General features: G+C 38.4%; 1 protein-coding gene and 1 long non-coding RNA gene across 5 annotated transcripts; one reads left to right on the top strand and one right to left on the bottom strand.

Annotated features, from left to right (window-relative positions):
- Positions 1 to 2,533: 2,533 nt before the first annotated feature.
- MAT2B (methionine adenosyltransferase 2 non-catalytic beta subunit) lies at positions 2,534 to 21,894 on the bottom strand. Of its 4 annotated transcripts, none has more exons than XM_082724547.1 (8): positions 21,003 to 21,894; positions 13,299 to 13,456; positions 11,380 to 11,574; positions 8,777 to 8,891; positions 8,438 to 8,590; positions 5,726 to 5,919; positions 4,855 to 4,968; positions 2,534 to 4,482 (listed from the first exon to the last, which is right to left on the bottom strand). In XM_082724547.1, the coding sequence occupies exons 2-8, from the start codon at positions 13,341 to 13,343 to the stop codon at positions 4,312 to 4,314; spliced, it is 987 nt and encodes a 328-aa protein (XP_082580673.1). In that variant the 5' UTR covers positions 13,344 to 13,456; positions 21,003 to 21,894; the 3' UTR covers positions 2,534 to 4,311. The 4 variants fall into 4 exon arrangements, with proteins under 4 accessions (XP_082580673.1, XP_082580672.1, XP_082580674.1 ...); XM_082724546.1 differs by lacking the exon at positions 21,003 to 21,894 and adding an exon at positions 18,586 to 19,473; XM_082724548.1 differs by lacking the exon at positions 13,299 to 13,456.
- On the top strand, positions 19,207 to 20,848 carry LOC309861541. The gene is made up of 2 exons (XR_014310007.1): positions 19,207 to 19,293; positions 19,467 to 20,848. It is a non-coding gene; the product is annotated as an uncharacterized lncRNA (long non-coding RNA).
- Positions 21,895 to 23,339: the final 1,445 nt, after the last annotated feature.

Genomic DNA, 23,339 nt, shown 5'->3' on the forward strand with positions numbered 1-23,339 from the left:
TAAAACGCCTAAAATTGTTGAAAAAAAGAGTATGGGAAGACATCCAGCTGGCTCAGTTGGTAGTGCATCCAAGTGCCGGTCTGAGGGTCACTGAGTTCAAGCCCCACGTTGGGTGCAGAGCCTACTTAAAAAAAATTAAAATTTAAAGATAAATAAACCAATTACAAATATAGGAATTTTAACATCCAATTTCTGGAGATAGAATTAGGCACATTTAAATCCAATTTGCAATTAGGTACATATAAATTAATTTGCATGGCAAAATACAGAATTTCAGAAGTACTTAGGCTAAAGAAGTTACAGTAAGGACTAATTTATCCTTTTTAAAATTTTTTAAAGGCTCCCAGGTGGCTCAGTCAGTTAAGTGTCTGACCCTTGATTTCGGTTGGAATCATGATCTCCAGATTGTGGGAGTCCGCACGGAGTCAACTTATCCCTCTTCCTCTGTTCCTCCCTCAGTTGCACTCTCTCAAATAAATGAAAATCTTTTAAAATTTATTTCAAAAATATTAAATACTCATTATAGAAAACTCAGAAAATATTAAAAAATCATTTAGAAAAACCCACTTGTAATTCTACTTATGGAGGAAAACTCCTATTGTCTTTTGTCAGAAAGTATAGCTAGCTCAAGAGTGTATAAGCACAGGCTCCTCCACACACCCACAAGCTCTTCCTCTAGGCACTTGGTAAGTCCACTGCTACTTTCTGTCAATCACCTGTGCTCTAGGCATTTCCACAATATAACCTGTGAAATAGATAATATTACTCCCACTTAACCCTAAAAGGAAACTTGAAACTCAAAGAAAAAATAACTTGCCAGAAGCAAGCAATAGAACCACATTCGAAATCAGATTTGGCTGTTTCTTATTTGCTACACCTAATACGGTCCTCAAGTTAGAAAATTCTCTCTTGACTAATCTACACAGTTGAAGTAAAATCTACTGCCTTATTTAAGGCTAATGATATGATGTGGTTTACAAAGAGATAGAATTTAGACTCCAACAGTAATTTATCCCAAAGGTTTTATTGGACAGTTGAATGTTTCCTACTTCCTGCTGAAAGTGTCTCAAATGATTGTTATTTTATATTAAAACTCAAAATAAGCAAATATCTTTAACTACATAGGACAGTAGTTTAAACATGTAACAAAAATAGTCTGAGAAATATTTAAGATACATTCTGTTCTTCATACATTCAGGTTGATTGATCAAGCTCTTTTCCTTTTGGTAATGAATTTTTCCTAAATTCATTCTTGTGCCACAGACTGACACATTTAGGACCTGTTGGAATATATACCTGAGCTTTTGGTATGATCTGTGGATATACAGTAGAACAGAAAGTCTCACAAACTTGAATGTTTTATACATTGGGCTCATTAAAAGCATGCTCTAAAATTCCACACAACCTGAAGTCCATCATTAAAGAAACTAATAATTAAATAAATCGTGGTTCATTCACTGATATATATGCCGCCATCAAAGAATACCTAGGCCCTTCCCTTTGGTGCTCTGCGGGTAGGTTTGTGGTAGCTCCTGTGGCTGTTGGTGCAGTAGACTGTGTGGGCTAGGGGAGGGAAAGAGTGGTCTCAACTAGGTACAGTAACTGTCATGGTCACTGTCATAGGGGCCATGGCCCAGGTGTCAGAGATGCTCAATTGGCTCATGGAGGTCTCTGATGAGGGTAGCACGAACTGTGTGATCAGAATGGTTCTTATAGGTAACTTGAGCCAAGTGGTAAGGATATTAAGAATTACAGGAACTAGATTTCTCACGTCAGAGAATGGAGCTGCACAGAAAAGAATGGAGTGATTTGGCACTGAAGTATCAAAGTGAATTTGTTTCTTTTAGAGAGAGATGTCAGAAAAAGTCAAGATCATGAAAGAGAACACTGAATAACTGTTGCAGGTTGAATCCTAAACAAAATGGTAAGAAATTCCACAAAAAATCCTGGACTGGATAGATTTATAAAGGACATTACTGGCACAACACATGTGAATGGGGTCTGTGGACTAGATAACAGTGTATCAATGTTAATTTTTTGAGTCTGATGGTTTTATTATAGGGTTATGTGGAAGAGCATCTTGATTTTTAGGAATTATACACTGATGCTTATATAGCAGGTGGGTGACTTGGAATCATGTCTGCAATTTACTCTTGAACAGCTCAGAAAAAACAAAACATACTTTGTGTATGTAAAGAGAAAGAGAAAATGATAGGATAAATGTGGCTAAATGTTGATAACTGCGAACTATGGAAGGGGAATACAGACATTCTTGTGCTATTATGACAACTTTTCTGTTAAGATTGAAATTTCAGGGGCTCCTGATGGGCTTAGTCAGTGGAGCACAGGATTCTTGATCTCAGGGTTGTGAGTTCGAGCCCCATGTTGGATGTAGAGATCACTTAAAAATAAAATCTTAAAAAAAAGAAAAAGGATTGAAATTTCAAAGTGAATAGTAAAAACAAAACAAAACAAAACAAAACACATAGACATTCTTTATACTAATTTGGAATAAACTCTAAGGCATATAAAGTTTTTAAAAGCACAGAAAAATTTTTATTTTATGATGCTATTTGTATAAAGAAGGGATGGTGACATACACATGTAATGAGTGTATTTATCTTACTATACAGAGTACCTGCAGAAACATACCAGGATCTGATCTACATTGATTTCTTCCACAGATGGAAAATCAGTAGCTAGAGAAGAATGAGAAAGGTTTTTTACTTTGAAACTTTTCAGTTTTGTCCTATGTGCAATTAAATAACTTAAAAAAAAAAGGGGGGGGGGAGCTTTAATCCAGTGGTTGCCAAATCCAAGTACCAGGCTGCTTACTTTGGAAGCATCCAGAGAAAATTTATAACTAGATTAGCAGGTCTCAATTCCAGAAATTCTATTTCAGTGAGTCCAGGTTAGGGGTTAGGTACCACCAAAATTTCCCTAATTACAAAATATAACATGGTGTGGGAATTGGTCCTTTAAACAAATCATCCAAACCTGATTCTTTCTAAACCTAAAACTCTAAGTAAATTAGGAACTTAGAAATACTTTTTTTATAAGTACTTTTTGTCCAATGGATGACAAAATCATAATCTAGGGAAAGGATACCCCATAAGTGAAATCAGAAAACCAGGTTTCACAATGAACCCTCAACAGAAGCCAAGTCATACACCTCATTCTGCCATGCTGATTCCTTATTAAGGACCAAAAATATCCTTGAAGCTAAGGTCACTTCAATGTTACTCTGCATAGATAATACATTCAAATACTCTGCATTCTTCAGAAGGAACATCCTACATAAACATGTGTCAAAATTACATAGTTATTTTTAGTTAAAAAACAATCAGATGGCACAAGTAGATACAGTATCTGTAACATTCTAGGTCTCAAGTAGAGTTCACCAGGGTTCATTTTATTATTTATATCTCAGTAGATATCAACTGTATTTTCTTATATGCATCAGATGTTACATAAGAATGTAATTTTTAAAAATTAAAGCAACAAATAACAGTGAGTTTAGATGCTTGGTCCTTATGGTTATAAAGTAAATAAAAGAAAACTAAGCATTACCATGCCAGCAGTACATATTTATTATTCTTGAATGGCCAAAAGACTTACAAGGCCCATCATTATTAATATAACCACAGATATGAAATATCACTTAGTGACATGGAGTGAAAAGGACAGTTTTACACATATTAAAAAAATACATACACATACACACACACTCTCTGTCAATTGCTCACCATACACTGCTACAAAAGCAGGAGGCATCAGGCTACAGGAGTTCCAATATACATAACACGTTGAAATATCTCAAGCTTAAAAACTGCATGTAAGTTGCAAAAATAAAGTTTCTTTCTTCAAACATTTTGATCAGAGCTCAAGCAATGCAAATAATGAACACCAATGATTTCTGTACTACTTAACTCACTTTAAAACATAAAAAAGGTCAACATTTGCAAAAGTCCTGAAAATGTAGAGGTTATAGGAATGAATAATGCATTTCATCCAAGAGAAAGTCTACAGTAGATCTGTCTCATCCTGGCTTGTAAATATTTAAGAATCATAATTTACTATACTCAAACAAAGTTAAGCCAGAACAAAATGATAAAAAGAAAAATCATTACTTCAACTGTGGCATTATTGCCCTTAGTTTCTTTAGACAATTTCACTAGTGCAAGAGCATCATTTACCTGAAAGATCATGAGTCACAATTAAAGAGCACTCATACAAAACTATTTCCTTTTTTCTTTAAAAAGTGCCACATACTATACTTCTCAATTAAAAAAAAAAAAAACTGCACATACACTAATGAAAGACCGTTTGCCTCCATCTCTTGTCAATGAGGAAAGGCCAGAGTGATTCTTTGATTCCAATTCTAAATGGTGTTCTCTGGCCAATGCCCAAGGTCTCTAATTTGGTGCAGTCGAGCTGAGCATTTCTTGGACGTTGTGCTCCTAAGACGGGACTGTCAGTTATCTTTAAAGAAAAATAAAAACAAAAAAATTAAAAATAAATACATCTATGTTGCAGTTTTATAGTCTCTATTTCACTTTGCCCTTAACTGCAAATCTGATCTGATCCCTGGAAAAATACAAATAATCAAGATAAGACTTTTCCTATAAACTTCACCAATACCCATGGGCTTCCTTGTACAGGATAGAGATAAGTAACAATATAAACCACCAACTTACAAGTTCACTTTAATTAGTACCAAAAAATGAAGTTACCCAGTATTTCTAAAGCAACATGGAAAGTTTTATCAGTAATACAAAATATAAAAAAAAAAATACAAATATAGTGACAGATCTGGGCTTTCAACCAGTGAGGTTTAAAACACCATGTACTTACAGGTCGTAAGTGACTGCTGGGAAGGTTGAAGGCATCTGCAATTGCACATGCCATTTCATACTTAGTCATCTGTTCATTGCCAGACCAGTGAAAGGTTCCCTTAATTGATGGATCCTAATAACGACATAAAAATTCAAAACAGTTTCAACTTTTTGAGTTGAGTGGAACAGACTGCACAAAAAAACTAATTTAGAAGTGCAGGAACTAAAATGCATCCCTCCTTTCTAGAATGCTGCCCAGGAGATATCTAAAATCAAATTCCTATAAATATACCCAGCTAAGCATGAGAAACAATTTCTAGAACTTAGGCTTAAGAATTTTTTTTTTAATAAAAATATAAATGGCTCCAAATTTTATTTAGTGGGAATCATAAGAATGATTATAGATTTTTACAGAAACACAGGCCAATTTAATGAGTATTTCTAATTATCCTCAGCTAAATCAAAATGTAACGGAACCATTTTGCAGTATGAGCTAATTAGTCACGATATCCTTAAATAGTTCCATAGTACCTATTTAAAATATACATTTTTATATGTTAAAAAACTACAAACCATTATTAACATCTTAAAATCAATCACTCTCACCTTTCTATTAATATTCTAGTCAGAGACAGAGTCCATAGTGTATGAAAAAAAAAATTCAAATACAAGAGCATAATATTTTTACTATTCACAAATATAGCCTACTATCTGCAAACTACTTTCGTTTGGTCGCAGTTGTAAAAAAAAATTTTCATAAACACTTTTAGTTATTTATTTATATTATTATAAAGATATATATTATTATGTATAATAATAAAGGAAACAAAAACACTTGGATTTTCACTTGTTGATGGCAATTAAGAACTCCTCCTTCCAAAGATTCTCACCAGCATTCTCTTTTCTGCTAACTGGCGACATACAGTAGCTACATCTTTGACATGTGTAGGGAACCTCTGCTGCCAGTGGTCCATGTTAGCTGACTTGTTACTGAACTGCACTTTATCAAACATAACAGTTACAGCACTTTCTTCAAGCTTTTCAACTTCTCCATACAGAACAGGAATTCTCAAAACAGCAGCTCCTAGGAATTAATAAAAACAGGTAATTTTTAAAAGTTGACTGGTTCTTAAATCTTGATATAAAATGAAAGTACATAGATTTAAATAATACTGCCACAGGGGGATGCCTGGGTGGCTCATTGGGTTCAGCATTTGCCTTCAGCTCAGGTTATGATCCCAGGATCCTGGCATCAGCCCCACAACATCAAGGTCCCTGCTTAGCAGAGAACCTGCTTCTCCCTCACTTTCTGTTGTTCCCCCTGCTTGTGCTTGTATACCCATGCTCTCTCAAATAAAAAAATTAAAATTAAAAAAAAAAAAAAAATACTGTTGTAGAAAACCAAAATGACATAGTTCACCTATAATAACGCCCATTTAACAAATATTATACTGAATATTTTTAAAGGTCTCTGTCATTTGGGGTATTTTTATATATTATTATTATTTTTAAAGATTTTATTTATTCCTTTGACAGAGACAGATCAGAAGTAGGCAGAGAGGAAGGCAGAGAGAGGAAGAAGCAGGCTCCCCGCCGATGCGGGACTCAATCCCAGGACCCTGAGATCATGACCTGAGCTGAAGGCAGAGGCTTTAACCCACTGAGCCACCCAGGCGCCCCTTTATATATTATTTTTAACAGTCATAATAAAGAAGAAATTAAACTGATATGACAACTAAGTGCAATGAGTGATCCTTAACTGGATCCTAGATTAAAAAATAAAAGGCAATGAAGGGTATTATTGGGACAAGTGGGAAAATTCCTACATAGATGATATATTACAGTATAACACCATATTAATGTTAAATTTCCTGAGTGTGATAACTACACTGTAATTATGTAAAGAAAAATCTTCTTAGAAGATAAAGAGCATAGGGGTGCCTGGGTGGCCTAGTCAGTTTAGTGTCTGACCCTTGGTTTCAGTTTAGGTCATGATCTCAGGGTTGTGAGACTGAGCCCCACATACAGCTCTGTGTTCAGTGGGAAATCTGCTTAAAGATTCTCTCTCTTTGCTCCTCCCCCACCCCAGAATCAATCAATCAATCAATCAATCAATCTTTTAAAAAAGATAAACAGCATGGTGAAATATTTTGGGGTGAATTTCAACTAATTCCCAACATGTTCGGTGAATAACACACACACATACAACCATGACACATTAACAAGTGGTGCATCTATATAAAAGTTATGTGAGTGTTTCACCACATTATTCTTGGAACCAGTGATTAAGGAATTATGAGCTTTCAGATTTTATGTAGGTCCCTACTGAGCAGTTACAACAGACTTTGAATAATGAACACTTTAACTGAAAGTTAAACTTTTTAATTAAATTAACATACTGGATAACCACGTATAGATATGTATTCAAGGATGATTCCTGCAGGATAATTTATAATACCAAAGGGGGGAAAAAAAAAACCCACCTGGAAATGCCATAAGCATGGAATCTACACTACAAGATGCTTCTCAAAGACTGTACAGTCTAAGGCAGTGCAAGGAATCATTAAATCAAGTACTATGCAGCCACTGATAGGAAAAGATAATCCAGAGATGACTCAATATGTAGTGAAAGACAAATATTCAAGGGACCAGATTATAAAACGAAATCCTCCATTTTTAGAAAATTCACAAAAAATGCTTTCATACCTAACCACATTTGGTGCTTCCCAGAGGCAAGATTATAAAAGAACTTCTACCCTTTACAATTTTGATTTTATTTTTTTTTCCAGTAAGAGTATTACTTTTTATATTTGGCACATATATGTGTGTGTATATACACAAACACATATAAGGGAAAAGAAGAGCCATACAAACAGAAATTCAAAACCTCGGGCACCTTGGTGGCTCAGTCCGTTAAGCATCTGACTCCTGATTTTGGCTCAGGTCATGATCTCAGTGTTGTGAGATCAAACCCCGCCCTGGGATCCACACTGGGTATGAAGCCTGCTTGAGAGTCTCTCTCTCCTTCTCCACCTGCCCCTCCCCCTAACCCCCTTGTCTCTCCAGATCTTAAAAAAAAAGAAATAAATAAATTTAAGAATTGTACAAAAAATAACAAATACCTCAATCTAGGAGAAATGATACAGACCTGTTTTTTGAAAGAATATTACAAATATTTATACTATAAGAGTCTTGTCTTTTATACAATAACTTTTTTTTTAATCTAAGCTCTACGCCCAATATGGGGATTGAATTCACAACCCCAAGATCATCAAGAATTACATACTCTACTGACTGAGCCAGCCAGGTGCCCCTATACATGACATTCATGTATATACCAATACTGGAAAAAGTCTGCAAGGATTCATAAATTCGTCATGATTTCTAAAATTCTTATTTTTCATTTTTATTAACTACATTCTCTAATTTTTCCTCCAATGATTTATGCTAATTTTTTCAAAATTTTGTATGTCTTATATATAGCATACCATATATATGTATATATATACATGTGTGTGTGTCTGTGTGTGTGTTTTCTCAGTATCATAAAAGGAATCCTCAAAACAATCAAAACTATCAGGAGCTAAAGAAATTTGTCTTACCTAAATTGTTCTCTAGGACAGCCTTTTCTCCTTCTAATTTTGTTTTGCCATACAGATTTAGGGGACTTGGTACGTCTTCCTCTCTATAAGGTGGATCTGTTCCATCAAATACATAATCTGAACTAATGTAGATTAGAAATGCTCCAATTAAAGCTAAAAAAAAGACAGACATAAAAGAAAATAATCTATCAAATTATTACATAACATCACTCTGCACTGGCATTTATAATAGCTTATTCATCATATATAAATCTCTTCTAAGCGATCTAGAAACCTTTGACCTTTATAAACTCAGCAATTATTTAATATTTTGCAAAGATTTTATAAAGTCATCATTACCTGCTTCCTTTGCTAAATTTCCAGAAGCATCCACATTAAGCTGAGAAGCAGCATCTGGCTGATTTTCCACAACATCTGGCCTTCTCTCCGCTGCACAGTGTACTATGACATGGGGCTGGAAGGTAAACATTGATGTATTTTTAAGCCAAAGGAATAAAACAGGGGAGCTACAGCCTCCCAACAGTGACTCAATTCATAAAAAAGGTTTGCTAAATCAATATTTCTTCAAGTAAATAATCGCTGTAATTTTTAAAAAAATTTTTTTTAGAATTGCTATAGTAGTTTTGCCATGCTTCCCTTTTCCAAATTTCAAACTTCCTTAAAATAAATGTAGGTGGGGTGTCTAGGTGGTTCAGTGGATTAAGCCTCTGCCTTCAGCTCAGGTCATGATCTCAGGGTCCTGGCATTCAGCCCTGCATCAGGCTCTCTGCTCAGCAGGGAGGCTGCTTTCCCCTCTCTCTCTACCTACTACTCTGCCTACTTGTAATCTCTCTCTCTCTCTCAAATAAATAAATAAATCTTTAAGAGATAGACAGACAGACAGACAAATAAATAAATAAATGTAGGCCCTGAAAAGGAAAGAGCAATTTAGTAATCCCTAGGCAAAACCAGATAAACTCAAGGTCAACAACTATTATTATTCTTTTCTTTTCTTTTTTTTTTTTTAAGATTTTATTTATTTATCTGACAGAGAGAGAGATCACAAGTAGGCGGAGAGGCAGGCAGAGAGAGAGAGGAGGAAGCAGGCTCCCCACCGAGTAGAGAGCCCGATGCGGGGCTCAATCCCAACCAGAGCCAAACGCAGAGGCTTAACCCACTGAGCCACCAGACGCCCCAACAACTATTATTTTTCAATCAAAATAAGCTTTATTCTCTAATTTGGATGGGAGAAAAGAGCTAACATTTATACAATAAATATGACCTAAATAATAATTTGTGTTAAAAGAATAACAATTTCAAATTAAATTCATAAATTCAAATCTCTTATATCAACCATTTAAAGAATGTTAACTATGGGGAGCCTGGGTGCCTCAGTGGGTTAAGCCTGTCTTTGGCTCAGGTCATGATCTTAGGGTCTTGGGACTGAGACCCACCTTGGGCTCCCTGTTCAGCAGGGAGTCTGCTTCTCCCTCTTTCTATCTGCCTGCCCCTCTGCCTACTTGTGATCTCTCTCTGTCAAATAAATCAAATCTTAAACAACAACAACAACAAAATGTTAACCATTTATTATGTCACCTATATACTAACCCCTGTGCAAGGAGCAAGGATTTCATAATCTACTGGAAAAGAAGGGTATGTAAAGAGACTGTTTCAGTAGTATGTGACATACATCAAGAGAGAGGAATGGGGGCACCTGGCTGGCTCAGTCAGTAGAGGATGTGATTCTTGAACTTGGGGTAACAAGTTCAAGCCTCATATGCAGCCTAGAGCTTACTTAAAAAAATAATTATAATAACTAAATTGAAGATATAGGAATGCACAGGGTCTTTTGTTAAGGAGGGGTATCTACTTCCCAGAGAAGATGAACCCAAGTGAAGATTCGGTAAAAGTACTGACAGGCAGGGCTAACACACAAACATGCCAGACTATCTCCATCCTTAACAACTGCCGAGGAAGCATAATCTTAGAGTTGCTTTAAAACTTGAACGTGCATAATCTGGGGGTGCATCTTACAATGTCCTGGGCCCCACAAAGACTTACTGAGTTAAAATTTCTAGAAATGAGATCTAAATAATGAGTTCTCCAAGTGACTAATGCAGGTGTCCCTTGGACATTGTTGAAAAGAACTTTAACTCTCACAATTTGATCAGAGGTAGAACAAAAGTTAAATTTTTCAGTAACTTTACTACAGCACTGGTCAACAAGTTATTTAACCCGAGCCTCTGTCATCTCTAAAATGGAAATGATAATACCTACTTGGCAGTGTTACGGGTTTACAGATAATATTAAACAGGCATTTGTACAGAAAGTCGTATTTAAAAAGAGAACCTCACAAACATAAGCTTTTTATAAAATGCTTTTTTTAATTCCCAAGTTTTGTCAACCTGTGTTTCGACACAATCTTTTGAACGGCTGCATATATTTTGCCATGCTAACAGAAAAAAAAAAGTGCACTATACACTTGGTCGTGGAACATGGGTTTGAGTTACGAGTCTATTTAGATGCAGATATTTTTAAATAAATAAAATACCATAAATGTATTTTCTCAGTACCATTTTCTTCTCCACAGCTTATTTTATTGTAAGAATACAGTATATAACACATATGCAAACTATGTGTTAATCAACCAGGCTTCCAGTCAATAGTGTTAAAAGAATACCAATTTCAAATTAAATTCATAAATTCAAATCTCTTATATTAGCAGTTGTTTTGAGGAAGTAAAAAGTTATACACAGATGTTCAATTATGCAAGGATCGGCACTCCTAAGGCCTGCACTGTTCAAGGGTCAACTGCATACTCTTGTTGCTTAATAGGTTAGAGCTTAAGTACAGTAACTCTCTTGAGAGCAAGAACATTTTCTAAATCATCCAGACAACTGTTTAATATAGTTCATAGACAATTCTTAGCATAGTTTATGTATGTGTTAAACAGACAACCATACCTGAAAATCATGAATGATGTGATGAACCGCTTCAGAATCCAAAAGATTAACCTGTTCAAATTTTGGTCTTGCTCTTCTAAAACCACAGCCAAAGGCATGCCAATTATTCTGCTTAAATTCTTTATACACAGCTCTGCCAAGAAGCCCAGTGGCGCCAGTAATCAGAACCCGCCTATTGGGAACGTTAACTTCCTCCTAAAAGTTGAATAGGAGAACAAAGGATTAGGTATTTTGAAAATACTCTCTCTACAAAATTAGTCACCATTATTGTTCAATAAATACTTCCAGTCTAAGTAGTTTGCTTCGTGTCCCATATTTATTAGACAATTCTTAAGTTAGAACAAGATCAAGCTGCATCAATAATTATATCACTTAAGAAAACGTTCTACTGGGGCACCCTGGTGGCTCAGTCATTAAGTGTCTGCCTTCGGCTCGGGTCAAGCCCCACATCAGACACCCTGCTGGGTGGGAAGCCTGCTTCTCCCCCTCCCACTCCCCTTGTTCATGTGCCCTCTCTCGCTGTGTCTCTCTCTGTCAAATAAATAAAATCTTTAAAAAAGAAAAAAGAAAGGTTTTATTCATCTTATCCAAGAAAAAGAACCTAAGGTGATACTGTAAGGATATACCTAGTTAAATAGATTTATAGTTGAATAAACAGCAATTTTATTACGTTCTCCATTTTATAAAAATGTACAATTAGTCTGAAGCTTATGAATTTTTTACGCCCTGATTAACTATTTGGCTGTATTCCACCAGTATGTTCACAAGTTGACAATTTTGGTCTTCAGTTTGTAATCCCAAGTTTTCTTCCAAATCTCATTGATTTATCATATTCTGATAGGTCTGAATTAGAGAATTCACATTTCACAGGAATTTATGTGGAGGAAAAATACATGTGGTCTTAACAGTAATAATAATCCAAGTTTAAGCAAACTGGTAAATGTTCCTGAGTTAACTCTAAATTTACTTTAACAGACAAGTTAAAACTAACATTGGTGGGGAAAGCCCTAACACAGAAGATAATGGAAAAAAGAAAAAGAAACAAATATTTTAAACTAATCTATGTTCTTACATGGCAAAGAAAAAATTCCTTACACAATGAAATTAAAAGGAACAACTATTTAGGAAAAAAAAAAAGTTGTTTCCAAACCAGTTTAAAAACTTCCATTCTTGGGGCGCCTGGGTGGCTCAGTGGTTTGGGCTGCTGCCTTCGGCTCGGGTCATGATCTCAAGGTGCTGGGATCGAGCCCCGCATCGGGCTCTCTGCTCCGCAGGAAGCCTGCTTCCCTCTCTCTCTCTCTCTCCCTCTCTGCCTGCCTCTCTGCCTACTTGTGATCTCTGTCAAATAAATAAATAAAATCTTTAAAAAAAAAAAAAAAACTTCCATTCTTCCCAAAGATGGGTAACACCAAATTTCCCAAACTCTTGAATAAAATCAACATTTACTATTTTAAAAACCACCAATAAATAGTTTTATTGGGGGGGGGGGGGCACCTGGGTGGCTCAGTGTGTTAAGCCTCTGCCTTCCGCTCAGGGTCCTGGGATCAAGCCCAGAATACAGGCTCTCGGCTCAGCTGGGAGCCTGCTTCCCCCTCTTTCTCTACCTGCCTCTCTGCCTGCTTGTGATATCTGTGTGTGTGTGTGTGTGTGTGTGTGTGTGTGTGTGTGTGTGTGTGTCAAATAAATAAATAAAATCTTTAAAAAAAAGAGAGAGAGAGAAAAGAAAAGTTTTATTAGGGGCACTTTGCTTGCTGCATCAGTATAGCATGTGACTCTTGATCTCAGGGTTGAAAATTTAAGCCCAGGTTTGGTGTGCAGCCTACTTTAAAAAAATTATTATATTTTATCAGTTCACAGTCTTTTTACTATAGCTATGGTCACCTATTCTGAGATGTCAGAAACTTCAAAAAGGATGGTACCTGGGTGGCTCGGTGAGTTAAGTGTCTGCCTTTGGCTGGGGTCATGATCCCAGAGTCCTGGGATTAAGTCCCACATGGGGCTCCTTGCTCAACAGGAAGTCTGCTTCTCCTTTTCCCTCTGGGGCTCCCTTGCTCATGCTCTCTCAAATAAATAAAATCTTAAAAAAACAAAACAAAAACAAAAACACTTTAAACAAGCATACAATAACTAAAGATCTTTGATAGTCCTTAGTTTAGCAGAATAATTTAGCACTATGTTTTTAAAAAAAAAAAAAAAAAGGCGGCCACCACAGGGCACCTGGGTGGACAGTGGGTTAATGCCTCTGCCTTCAGATCAAGTCATGATCCTGGGGTCTTGGGATCGAGCCCCACAGAGCCCCACATCGGTCTCTCTGCTCAGTAGGGAGCCTGTTTCTGCCTGCCTCTCTGCCTACTTGTGATCTCTGTTTGTCAAAAAAAAAAATAATAATAATAAAATCTTAAAAAAAAAAAAAAAAAAGGAGACTACATAATGGTAAACTCTTAAAGATATCTTTTCCTTAGTTCAACCATTCCAAACTTTTTAAAAATTGAAGGAAAAATTATCTAGGCTCTCTGTTGTAAAACCTGGCCCCAAGCCAACTGATCTATGAAAACAAGGATTTCAGACAGCAAAATATTTTCTTTGAATTTTGGCAAGAAAACAGCCCTACAAAGACTGATTTGTAAAGAAGAGAGAACATGCCAAGTCTAGTAGATACAATCAGAAAACAATTTACACAGGATAAATACCATAAAGATCCCTGAGAAAATATAAAAGAGCTATGATTTGGTTTCTTCTGAGTTTCTCACTTTTTATAACTTCACATTAAAGAAGCAAAGGCATATGTTACAGTTCTTAGTTGGTGGCTCCTAGGGTTCATTATGTGTAAGAATCATGCAGGAGGCTTTCAGATTTAGTACATCTGGGATAAATCCTGATAATTTGTATTTCTAACAAGTTCCCAGGAATGTGCTGAAGATGGTGATTTGGAAACTGCCCTCTGAGAAGTGTAATCTTGAACTCCAGGAAAAGTCCAAGGTTTTCCTAAGAAACATTTATCTTATTCAAAGAAGCCAAAAAATGTCATCTACCTTTCCAAAAGCGACACCTTTCCTTCCTTCCCTTTTCTCCCGTAAAAGGAAAACAAGAGTTAAGTCAAAGAACAAGTATAATGTATTACACAAAGGTTACTGAACAGTGGATTCCAATCTCTGCGTACTTCACTGACTGCGTAAAGCACCCTTTTTCCTCATTTTAACATCCCTGTTAAATGAATGAAACAGAGATGCATCTTCTTACTATGTCATACTCTGGCAGTGTCTTTTGCTTTTTAGTGCATCTTAAAATCAGAGCCCAGATAATCAAGTACATTTTAGACTTGATGAAATATAGAATTAAATTACAAGGACAGCAAGGCTCTTAGGGAATTTAATACACTTAACTTTAAAACAGAATGTGGTTGCATGGAAAAAAATACAATCTTTTGTCCTTAAAGCCTGGGGTAATTTGTAAGGTCCCTAGAAGAAAAGAGGTAACAGTCTATGGTAACCAGTGAACAGATGTCAGTGCTCGAGAATTTTCTTTATTAAAAAAGCAGAGATCTGAAGTGCAAGCATTTCTTAAAACGGAAATGATACTGCACAATCTTATATCTGAAAACTATCCAGTATTATGTAAGCCTACATCATAACTTCTGATCATAAGAATAGCCTTATTAAACATGCAGGGCAAATACTATTTCCAAACTGAGGAATCTCAAGCACTGAAACATCAAAGTCTTTACCCATATATAAACGGAAAAGGTTGGGCCCAGACTTGTTTCTAGCTTCTATGGTCCAGCCGTAGAAGACAAAACTGAGTTTTGTCTTAATCCTTTGAACTTCTATTTGATTTCATAATGATCAAATTTTAACTATTCTGCCATGAAATATGGTACTGAAAAGTTACTGAAATTTCTACTGATCAAATTCCTCATTAATAAAAAGAGGAATGTGAATAAGATGACTAAGGCTCTTCCAGCTTTACAGTTTTGTAATTCTAACATTTTCCATATTATACTTAACACAGAGGGGACTGAAGCGAAAGGAGCCTCGTTTATTTAAGTCATTTTTCCTCTTTTCACAGAGTTCTCTCTAGAGACTCAATGAGCACCTTCTGTCACACTACAGGAGCCAAGACAAGATTTTTGTCATTTGGTGGTTGGCAAATAAAATATGCCTCACTCTGAAATTAAAAAAGACTCCAAACAAAAATATTTATTTTTTACTTTCTATATATAAACAGAAATCCACCTCAAGCTTTTAAAAAGCACACTGTTTTCAGGGGTTTTTGTTTGTTTGTTTTAAAGATTTTATCTATTTATTTGTCAGAGAGAGAGCGTGCAAGCAGGCAGAGTGGCAGGCAGAGGCAGAGAGAGAAGCAGGCTCCCTGCTGGTCAAGGAGCCCGATGTGGGACTCCCTCCCAGAAACTCAGGATCATGACCCAAACCAAAGGCAGCAGCTTAACCAACTGAGCCACCCAGGTATCCCTTTATTTTTATTTTTAAAAGAAAAGGACTATTCCTCTAAAAAATTACTTTGGACTGTTACTCCATAAAATACTTTAGTCTTGCAAAACTCAGGAATATCCATGCACTTCAAAGAACTCAGAATGAAGAAACTGTAGTTAATCCAAACAACAACAGAGAATTGAAAATACTGTCTGCCTGAAAACTTAACTTGTATGTATATACTATGAAGTATCACTTTAAGTTACTCTGAATGTATTTGCCTCTAACTACATAAACTCTTAGAAGTATAAAACTACAAGTGAACAGATTTATATAGTCACTCAAAGAATTCCTAAAAAATTAAATACATATAAATAAACATAGAGGTACCAGTTTCATTATGCTACCTAATCAAATGACACCAAACTATAGGTAATTATACAAATGGCTCTTTCAAAATGGTCAAACACTACTCCGGGACAGTGATTTTCACTTTAGTACACTTGCATTAACTTCTAAAAATGTCTCAGAGGGGCGCCTGGGTGGCTCAGTGGGTTAAGCCTCTGCCTTCGGCTCAGGTTATGATCTCGGGGTCCTAGGATCAAACCCGGCATCAGGCTCTCTGCTCCGCGGGGAGCCTGCTTCCCCCTTCTCTCTCTCTCCCTGCCTCTCTGCCTACTTGTGATCTCTGTCAAATAAATAAATAAAATCTTAAAAAATAAAATAAAATAAATATGTCCCAGAAAAAGAATGAGACATCAGTAACATTTAAATAGAGATCTTCTTAAAATTTTAGTGGTAAATGAGGCGCCTGGGTGGCTCAGTGGGTTGGGCCGCTGCCTTCGGCTCAGGTCATGATCTCAGGGTCCTGGGATCGAGTCCCACCCACATGGGGCTCTCTGCTCAACAGGGAGCCTGCTTCCTCCTCTCTGCCTGCTTGTCATCTCTCTCTGTCAAATAAATAAATAAATAAATAAATAAATAAATAAATAAATTTTAGTGGTAAATAAAATACTTTGCTATTTTTAGAACCTCTTAGATATGGCAGTTTCCTCTTCCTTTCTTTAACTGATCCTCTCACACAACATTCCCCTGGAGGCAGATCTCTGAGTAGACATTACTGGACACTAAGAGACTCAAGATTCCATGACTATCTAGGTGACACTGGTCTAACTGCTACTGTCACCCTATCTCTACCCTTCAAGACAGTCTTAACAGGTACCACCACAGTCACCTTCTCCAATGTAAGCAGTAAGGCAGTCCTCATTCTCACGAGTGAATTTTTTTTTTAAGATTTTATTTATTTATTTGACAGAGAGAGATCACAAGTAGGCAGAGAGAGGAGGAAGCAGGCTCCCTGTTGAGCAGAGAGCCCCATGTGGGTGGGACTCGATCCCAGGACCCTGAGATCATGACCTCAGCCGAAGGCAGCGGCCTAACCCACTGAGCCACCCAGGCGCCCTCAGGAGTGAATTTTAATTCTACATGTTTTGAGAGAGCAGAAAATATGTGTCAAGATTTAGGGTGGAGGCCCCCTGGCCAGCTCAGTCTGTACAGCTTTACACTCTTATCTCAGGACTCTGAGTGTGAGCCCCACTATGGGTGCAGATTATTTTAAAATTAAAAGAATCTTAAAAAAAAAAAAAAAGTAAGATTTAGGGTGTATCGTTTTTAGTGAAATCATGAAAACCTATTTTCATTAATCTACTGAACTCCTACTGTGAAACATTAAGCTTTACACGCATACACACAAACACACACACACGCGTATGTATGTAAACAATATGTAACATTATGCATTCAGTACTTTGGGGGACACATAAGAACAATACATAAGTTTTCATAGTCCATCTCGCCTACCTTTACCCCCCCCCCAACACCAAACTGATTAGAAACACTAAATATACTCTTGGAAGCATAAAAATTCTGCAGTATCAAAAACAGCCATCTCCCACATCTCTTATTTCCGTAAGACATATCGGTCTAGGCATTAACATTCTTCTTTTCGCCATTGCTAGATACATTCTGTGGACTGAATGCTGGGAGGCCCAGAAATGAAACACAAGCAAGCATGGAGACAGAGACGGAAGACGTCTGGGATAGTTCTCCCACCGTAACAATCTTCCTTTATGTAACCTCCATAGTGATTCAGAGCCCGAGAAAGTGAAAGAGATTTGTATCTGAATCTCGGCTCCAAGCTTACTGAATGAACTTGGCCGAAGGCTCATCCTGTAAACCTCAATTTTCTCCTCTGTAAAATGGAGCAAAAACAGTATCTCACCGTTAGGACGATTAAATGATGCATGTAAAGTGCCTGACCTAGTGCCTTGCACTAAGATTTCGGTAACTTGTCACCTCCAAATCCGCTATTTCTAAAACACCACTTTCCCCTTGGTTCTCAGATAAGAACTGGTAAGATCGAGAGATAGGAACAAAGAATGAAGAAGAAATTCAGAGATAAAACGAAACCGAAAGAGCTCTGAAAGCCCCTCTTCGTTTCCGGGAGGGAAGACCGAAGACACCAGAGTGAAACCAGACCCCCTCGCTTCCTGCCGCAGGACTGGAGGAGCAAACACCGACGGGGGTGCACGGAGGTAAACAAACTCGGTGGCGCCGCCCTCTCCAACCAGAGCTAGGAAGGAGGTGCTGGGGCGACTCAGAGTCAGGGGCTGGGATTTCTGCAGGATGCGCAAGGTAGATCACCCGAGCCCCCGCGACCTGGCTCGTCCCCCTCTGCATTCCCGATTCCTACGAGACCCCCGCCCGACTCCCTCACCTCCACCAGCCGGCAGCTCCCGGGAACAAAGTGGATGGAGAGCTCGTTCTCCCGCCCCACCATGCCCGCCGTCTTCGCGCCGCCGCCGCAGCGACCGCCACTTCCACCAGCCCAGGATCGCCGCGGGCCGCAGCTTCGTCGCCCTCGGCCCGCCTCCCTAGGTCTGGGCCGGCCCCCGCTCTCCGCTTCCGGCTTCCGCCGCCAAGGCCTCGCCCGTTGATTGGCCACGCTCAGCCGAGGCCCCAGAAAGGGGGCGGGCGCGTTCAGTACGCTCCCAGCCCACTCGCCAACTCTTAAAGGAATACACCAAACAAAGGCCTTGGCCTTAGGCAGTGAATACAAGTTTTGTGTGGGGAGGGGTTGTTTCTGTACTTTTTTTCTCTCTTTGCCTTTGTTCTGGACTAGGGAAGGACTGAACTGGATCGCCTAGGGTTTCAAGTTTCCAGAGTGCCCCGTGCGTAAGAGCCAGCTGCGCACGTAATACATCAAGTAGGAGAAAACATTTTAAAGCCAGGGGGTAGGTTTGGGGAACACCAGGAGGAGGGAGGACAGTAGACCTCCCATCTCTGCAACATTAGGAGGTGGTTTTTTGTTTTGTTTTGTTTTCCCCAGAGATTTAGAAAGACAGAAGAATAAAAATACAAGTGTTGGCATCTGAGTCATTAACACCTCAACAACCCATTTGTCTTTCTGGGATGCTAAAAAGTGGTACGTGTGAAATTCTAAATAAGTCAAACTATTTTTAACCTGTTAAAAATAAAAAGCTGGGGGGGTGGGGGAGGAATTATCCGGGAGCCTCTTCAAAATAGATTCTCGGACTGTACCCGTAAACATAACGAGAACCTGGGGTAATAGACCCGGGGACTGTACATTTTCGTTAGCGGAAGGAACCGGACCCCACCGACCCCCTTGGAGAGAAGCACTCGCGTCAGGAACTGCCCGGTCCGGCCCCGCGAGCTTGGCCTCCGCAACCACCGCAAGTTCAAGAAACCGAGCGGAGGAGCGCTAGACCCTCCCCCACTTGCACGGCTTCCTAAAAGCACGAATCGGAAACCACAGCCCCGAGGGCCGAGAAAGACCTCGCAGGCAACTGGTTTCCCTCCCAGCTCAAAACCGCAAGATCCGCGTCCATTGGGACGCCTGTGGAATTTGCCCAGGAAAAAACCCGCCATGGGCCGTGTAGGCTCCGCGGGCATGCACCCAGCAGTCCCGAGTGTTCTGACCCAGACACGCCGGACACGGGGCTTGAGAGTCGCCCACAGGCGTGACCGCGGCTTGGATTTTTCTGAAAATCTGAACAAAAAGGCCTTATTTTCATAATCCCTTTCGGTTTATTTCAGAGCTAAAGACTAAGCAGCCTTTTGAAAAAGTTTTTCTTTGTCTGAGCCCAGTGAATTTCCTTTCTACCCAACCCCCCTCCTCCCAGCAAGAACTCATTTCTTAATTCGAGTTAACAGTCTTTCTTTGGAACGGTGGGGGAAGAGAGCCTGAAGCCTCCCAACCCCCCACCCCGCTTTCCAATTTTTGTTTTTTCCCAAACTGTTACTGTTAATCAATTTAGCATTATTCAGAGAGTACTTGAGCGGGCTACCCCAGCATTAAACATTCATAATCTGCACACAAAGAAAAGGTGAGTGTCCGTGGGTGGGTAGGGGAGGCAAATTCAAGATCCTCCTAATCCTCTTTAAAAACTGGGATTTTTGTTGTTAATTTCTAGTAGCGACGTGTGATGCAACCTGATCGTTCTGATTTTTTTTAAAAAGTGTACAGTGCGAATATTTAAGGACATGCATATGCAATTACTATTTTATTTTTATTCTCAGAGCAGCCTTGTCCAGAGTTAAGAACAAGAGTTTTCTTGCCTACCTTAGAATTTGGCGTGATACCTCCCAGGTAAAACCAGAGTCTAGTTGTGTAGTTTTTATTCATTCTCTTTAAAGATTAAAGTTTCTCTGTGAACAAAAATGCCACCGCTGTACATACAATATCCAAGTTCCTGTGGTGGCTAAGTCTATAAATTCAAAGAGAGCAGCCTGGAGCTAAAGTTATGTTAGCAGATTCAGTTCATGCTAAGACAAAGGCAGGAGCACACAATTAAAGATAAAATCCTTACTTATATAGAACCTTCACGTACGTCACTGCATATAATTTGGTAAAGGAAACTGCTGTTCTGTTTTGCATTTTTTTTTTTTTTTTTGTCAGTTAATGAGACTTAGCTGAAAACCTGGTCCCCAGGGTCAATAATTAAAACTGGTTTATCCTTCCATGTCCCAAAGTTACATGTTTTAAAGAAATGAATGACACCCGCTTCTTTTTTTCTTTTTTTAACATACCCTTTTGGTTTTTACCATTCACTGGGATGCTTTTTAAAGACACTAACTCCAAAATGCTTCATTTCTTGAACAGCTAGCTCTTACCTGTTCCATGTCCTCCGGCATTTCAGGCATAATTCCAAAATTATCTCAGGAAAACTGATTTGGGGTGAGTCTCAGCCTCTGCCTTTTCTGCCTGGGTCTTTGTTCTGCCTGAAGAGAGCGCAGGCACGCAAAAACGTGAGCTTCAGCTTCACTCGACCTTTTAAATTAGCATTTTGATTCCAATCCCAGAATCTCATGCAGTTTTCCACATTGCAGTAAACTGGCAGCTGATTCCCCCTGGCAGTCTTGAAAATACCCAATGAGAAGTTTCATGTTTAATTGCATGTCAAGTTAGGGTCCATTAGCAAAACTATTGGGAGAACCAGTTTATTTAAAAAAAGAAGAAGAAAGGAAGAAACAAAAAAACTTCCTTTGAAGACTTGTTTTAATTTTCTCTTGCAGAAGAAAAGCAAGAGCTCACAGTTGGAAAGCACGCAGATTTTGCAGTTGATTTCGTGTCCTGAAATATTTTATTCAGTTATGCCGTATTGCAACAGCATCTAAGTAAAAGTTTTTCAGTGCTTTTCTACCCAGTGCCTTCTAATTATCTCAAAGCACAGTAAAAGGCACTGGTGGTAACAGCACCCAATAATTAAAATGCAACAGGTCATTTTTATTAACATTATGCTGCCTTCGCACTGAGAAAATGGTAGGTGGAGCAGCTTTAAGTGAAGATTTCTAGATGAATGATTTGCAAACCTGCATGCACTATAGAAACTATGAAACAAAAGTCATTCTGTAGGAGTGAAGCCCTGTAATCTTACTTTTAACAATTTCTAGGACAATGAATACACTCCATTAAATTTTGAACCACTGTTCTGGACTATGGCTTTGTAACAATTTAAGAACAACAACAAAATGCCATATAGGTAGAACTGAGAAAAATACCCTTAACTCTTTATATTCTAGACACTTAGAGCACACAGCACATAGTAAACTCTGAGACACGCAGAAAATCTATAAGTCATGGAGAACTGCGCAATTTAAAAAAAACTGATACATTTTACCAAAATAAGAAATTTGTATCCAGACAGTATTAAGAAAATGACTAAGCAAATCACAAACTGGATTGGGGGGGATCTTTATACACACAAATGAAAAGGACTCATAGTTGGAATATTTAAAGAACCCCTACTGAAACTGCTTAAAATCATAAAGTTGAGGGGGGCCTGGAGGGTTCAGTTGGTAGAACACCTGACTCTTGATTTCTAGGGGTGGAGGGTGGGGAGGTGGGGGGAGGGGGGTGAGTTCAAGCCCCATGTTGGGTATAGAGATTATTTAAATAAACAAGTAACTTTTTTTTTAAAGATTTATTTATTTATTTGACAGAGATCACAAGTAGGCAGAGAGGCAGGCAGAGAGAGAGGAAGGGTAGCAGGCTCCCCACTGAGCAGAGAGCCCAACTTGGGGCTCCATCCCAGCATCCTGGGATCAGGACCTGAGCCGAAGGCAGAGGCTTTAACCCACTGAGCCACCCAGGCACCCCAAACAAATAACTTTTTTTAAAAAATGCATAATGGACACCTGGTGTCTCAATTGGTTAAGTGATCCACTCTTGGTTTCTGCTCAGGGCATGATCTCAGGGTCTCAGTGCTCAGCAGGGTGTATGCTTGAGATTCTCTCCCTCTCCCTCTGTTCCTCCCTCCACTTACTCACGTGGGGTACGAGCCATGCGCTCTCTCTCTCTCAAATAAATACATGAAATCTTTTTTAAAAATTAAAATGAAAAAAAAATTTAAAGTATAAAGCTGAGCAAAAATCAAATAGCTGCACTAATGCTTTCCCAAAGCTTGATTTGAAACTGAGTATCCTTTAACCTCTCTTCCACAAACCTCCCTCCTCCCTCTGCAAACCTCCCCTCTTCTGTTTTCAGCCTTTTGTTTCAGGAACCCAGTACCACCCTGGAAACTACTACAGAGGCTAGCAGCACATTCCCAATTCCTGTCTAAACTGGCGAGATTCTCTTTTTTCCCTATAAAACTCCCAGCCCCCTAGGGGGGCTTGCAATTTTTGAAAGCCATAGCCTGCTGCACTTTCCTTTGCCTGGCAAAGCAATAAGGTTCTTCTTTATTCCAAACTCTATCTATATGTTATATTTTGGCCCCTAAGCACAGAGGCCAGTGATCAACAGCACAACTCAGTAATTTTTTTAAAAATTATTTTTTTTAATGGACACATTTCAATAGATAACTTCACAAAGACATAAGAATGGCCAATTATCACATAAAAAGATGCTCAGCATCTGGGAAATGCAAACTAACCTCATACTGAAACATTGTCATTAGCCAGGCCCCAAGACTTGACTTTTACGGCTCATCTATGCTTACTTGCTGACCT

The sequence above is a fragment of the Mustela nivalis genome (genome assembly GCF_964662115.1).
Source record: "Mustela nivalis genome assembly, chromosome: 3".
In the NCBI taxonomy this organism is placed as follows: Eukaryota; Metazoa; Chordata; class Mammalia; order Carnivora; family Mustelidae; genus Mustela; species Mustela nivalis.

Excerpts from the sequence above, each read along its gene's own strand:
- MAT2B (XM_082724545.1), bottom strand. The coding sequence starts at position 18,648 with ATGGTGGGGCGGGAGAACGAGCTCTCCATCCACTTTGTTCCCGGGAGC. Across the intron at positions 8,591-8,776 it reads AAATTTAGCAAAGGAAGCAG|CTTTAATTGGAGCATTTCTA; the intron begins GTAATGATGACT and ends TCTTTTTTTTAG. Across the intron at positions 4,969-5,725 it reads TAGCAGAAAAGAGAATGCTG|GATCCATCAATTAAGGGAAC; the intron begins GTGAGAATCTTT and ends TGTCGTTATTAG.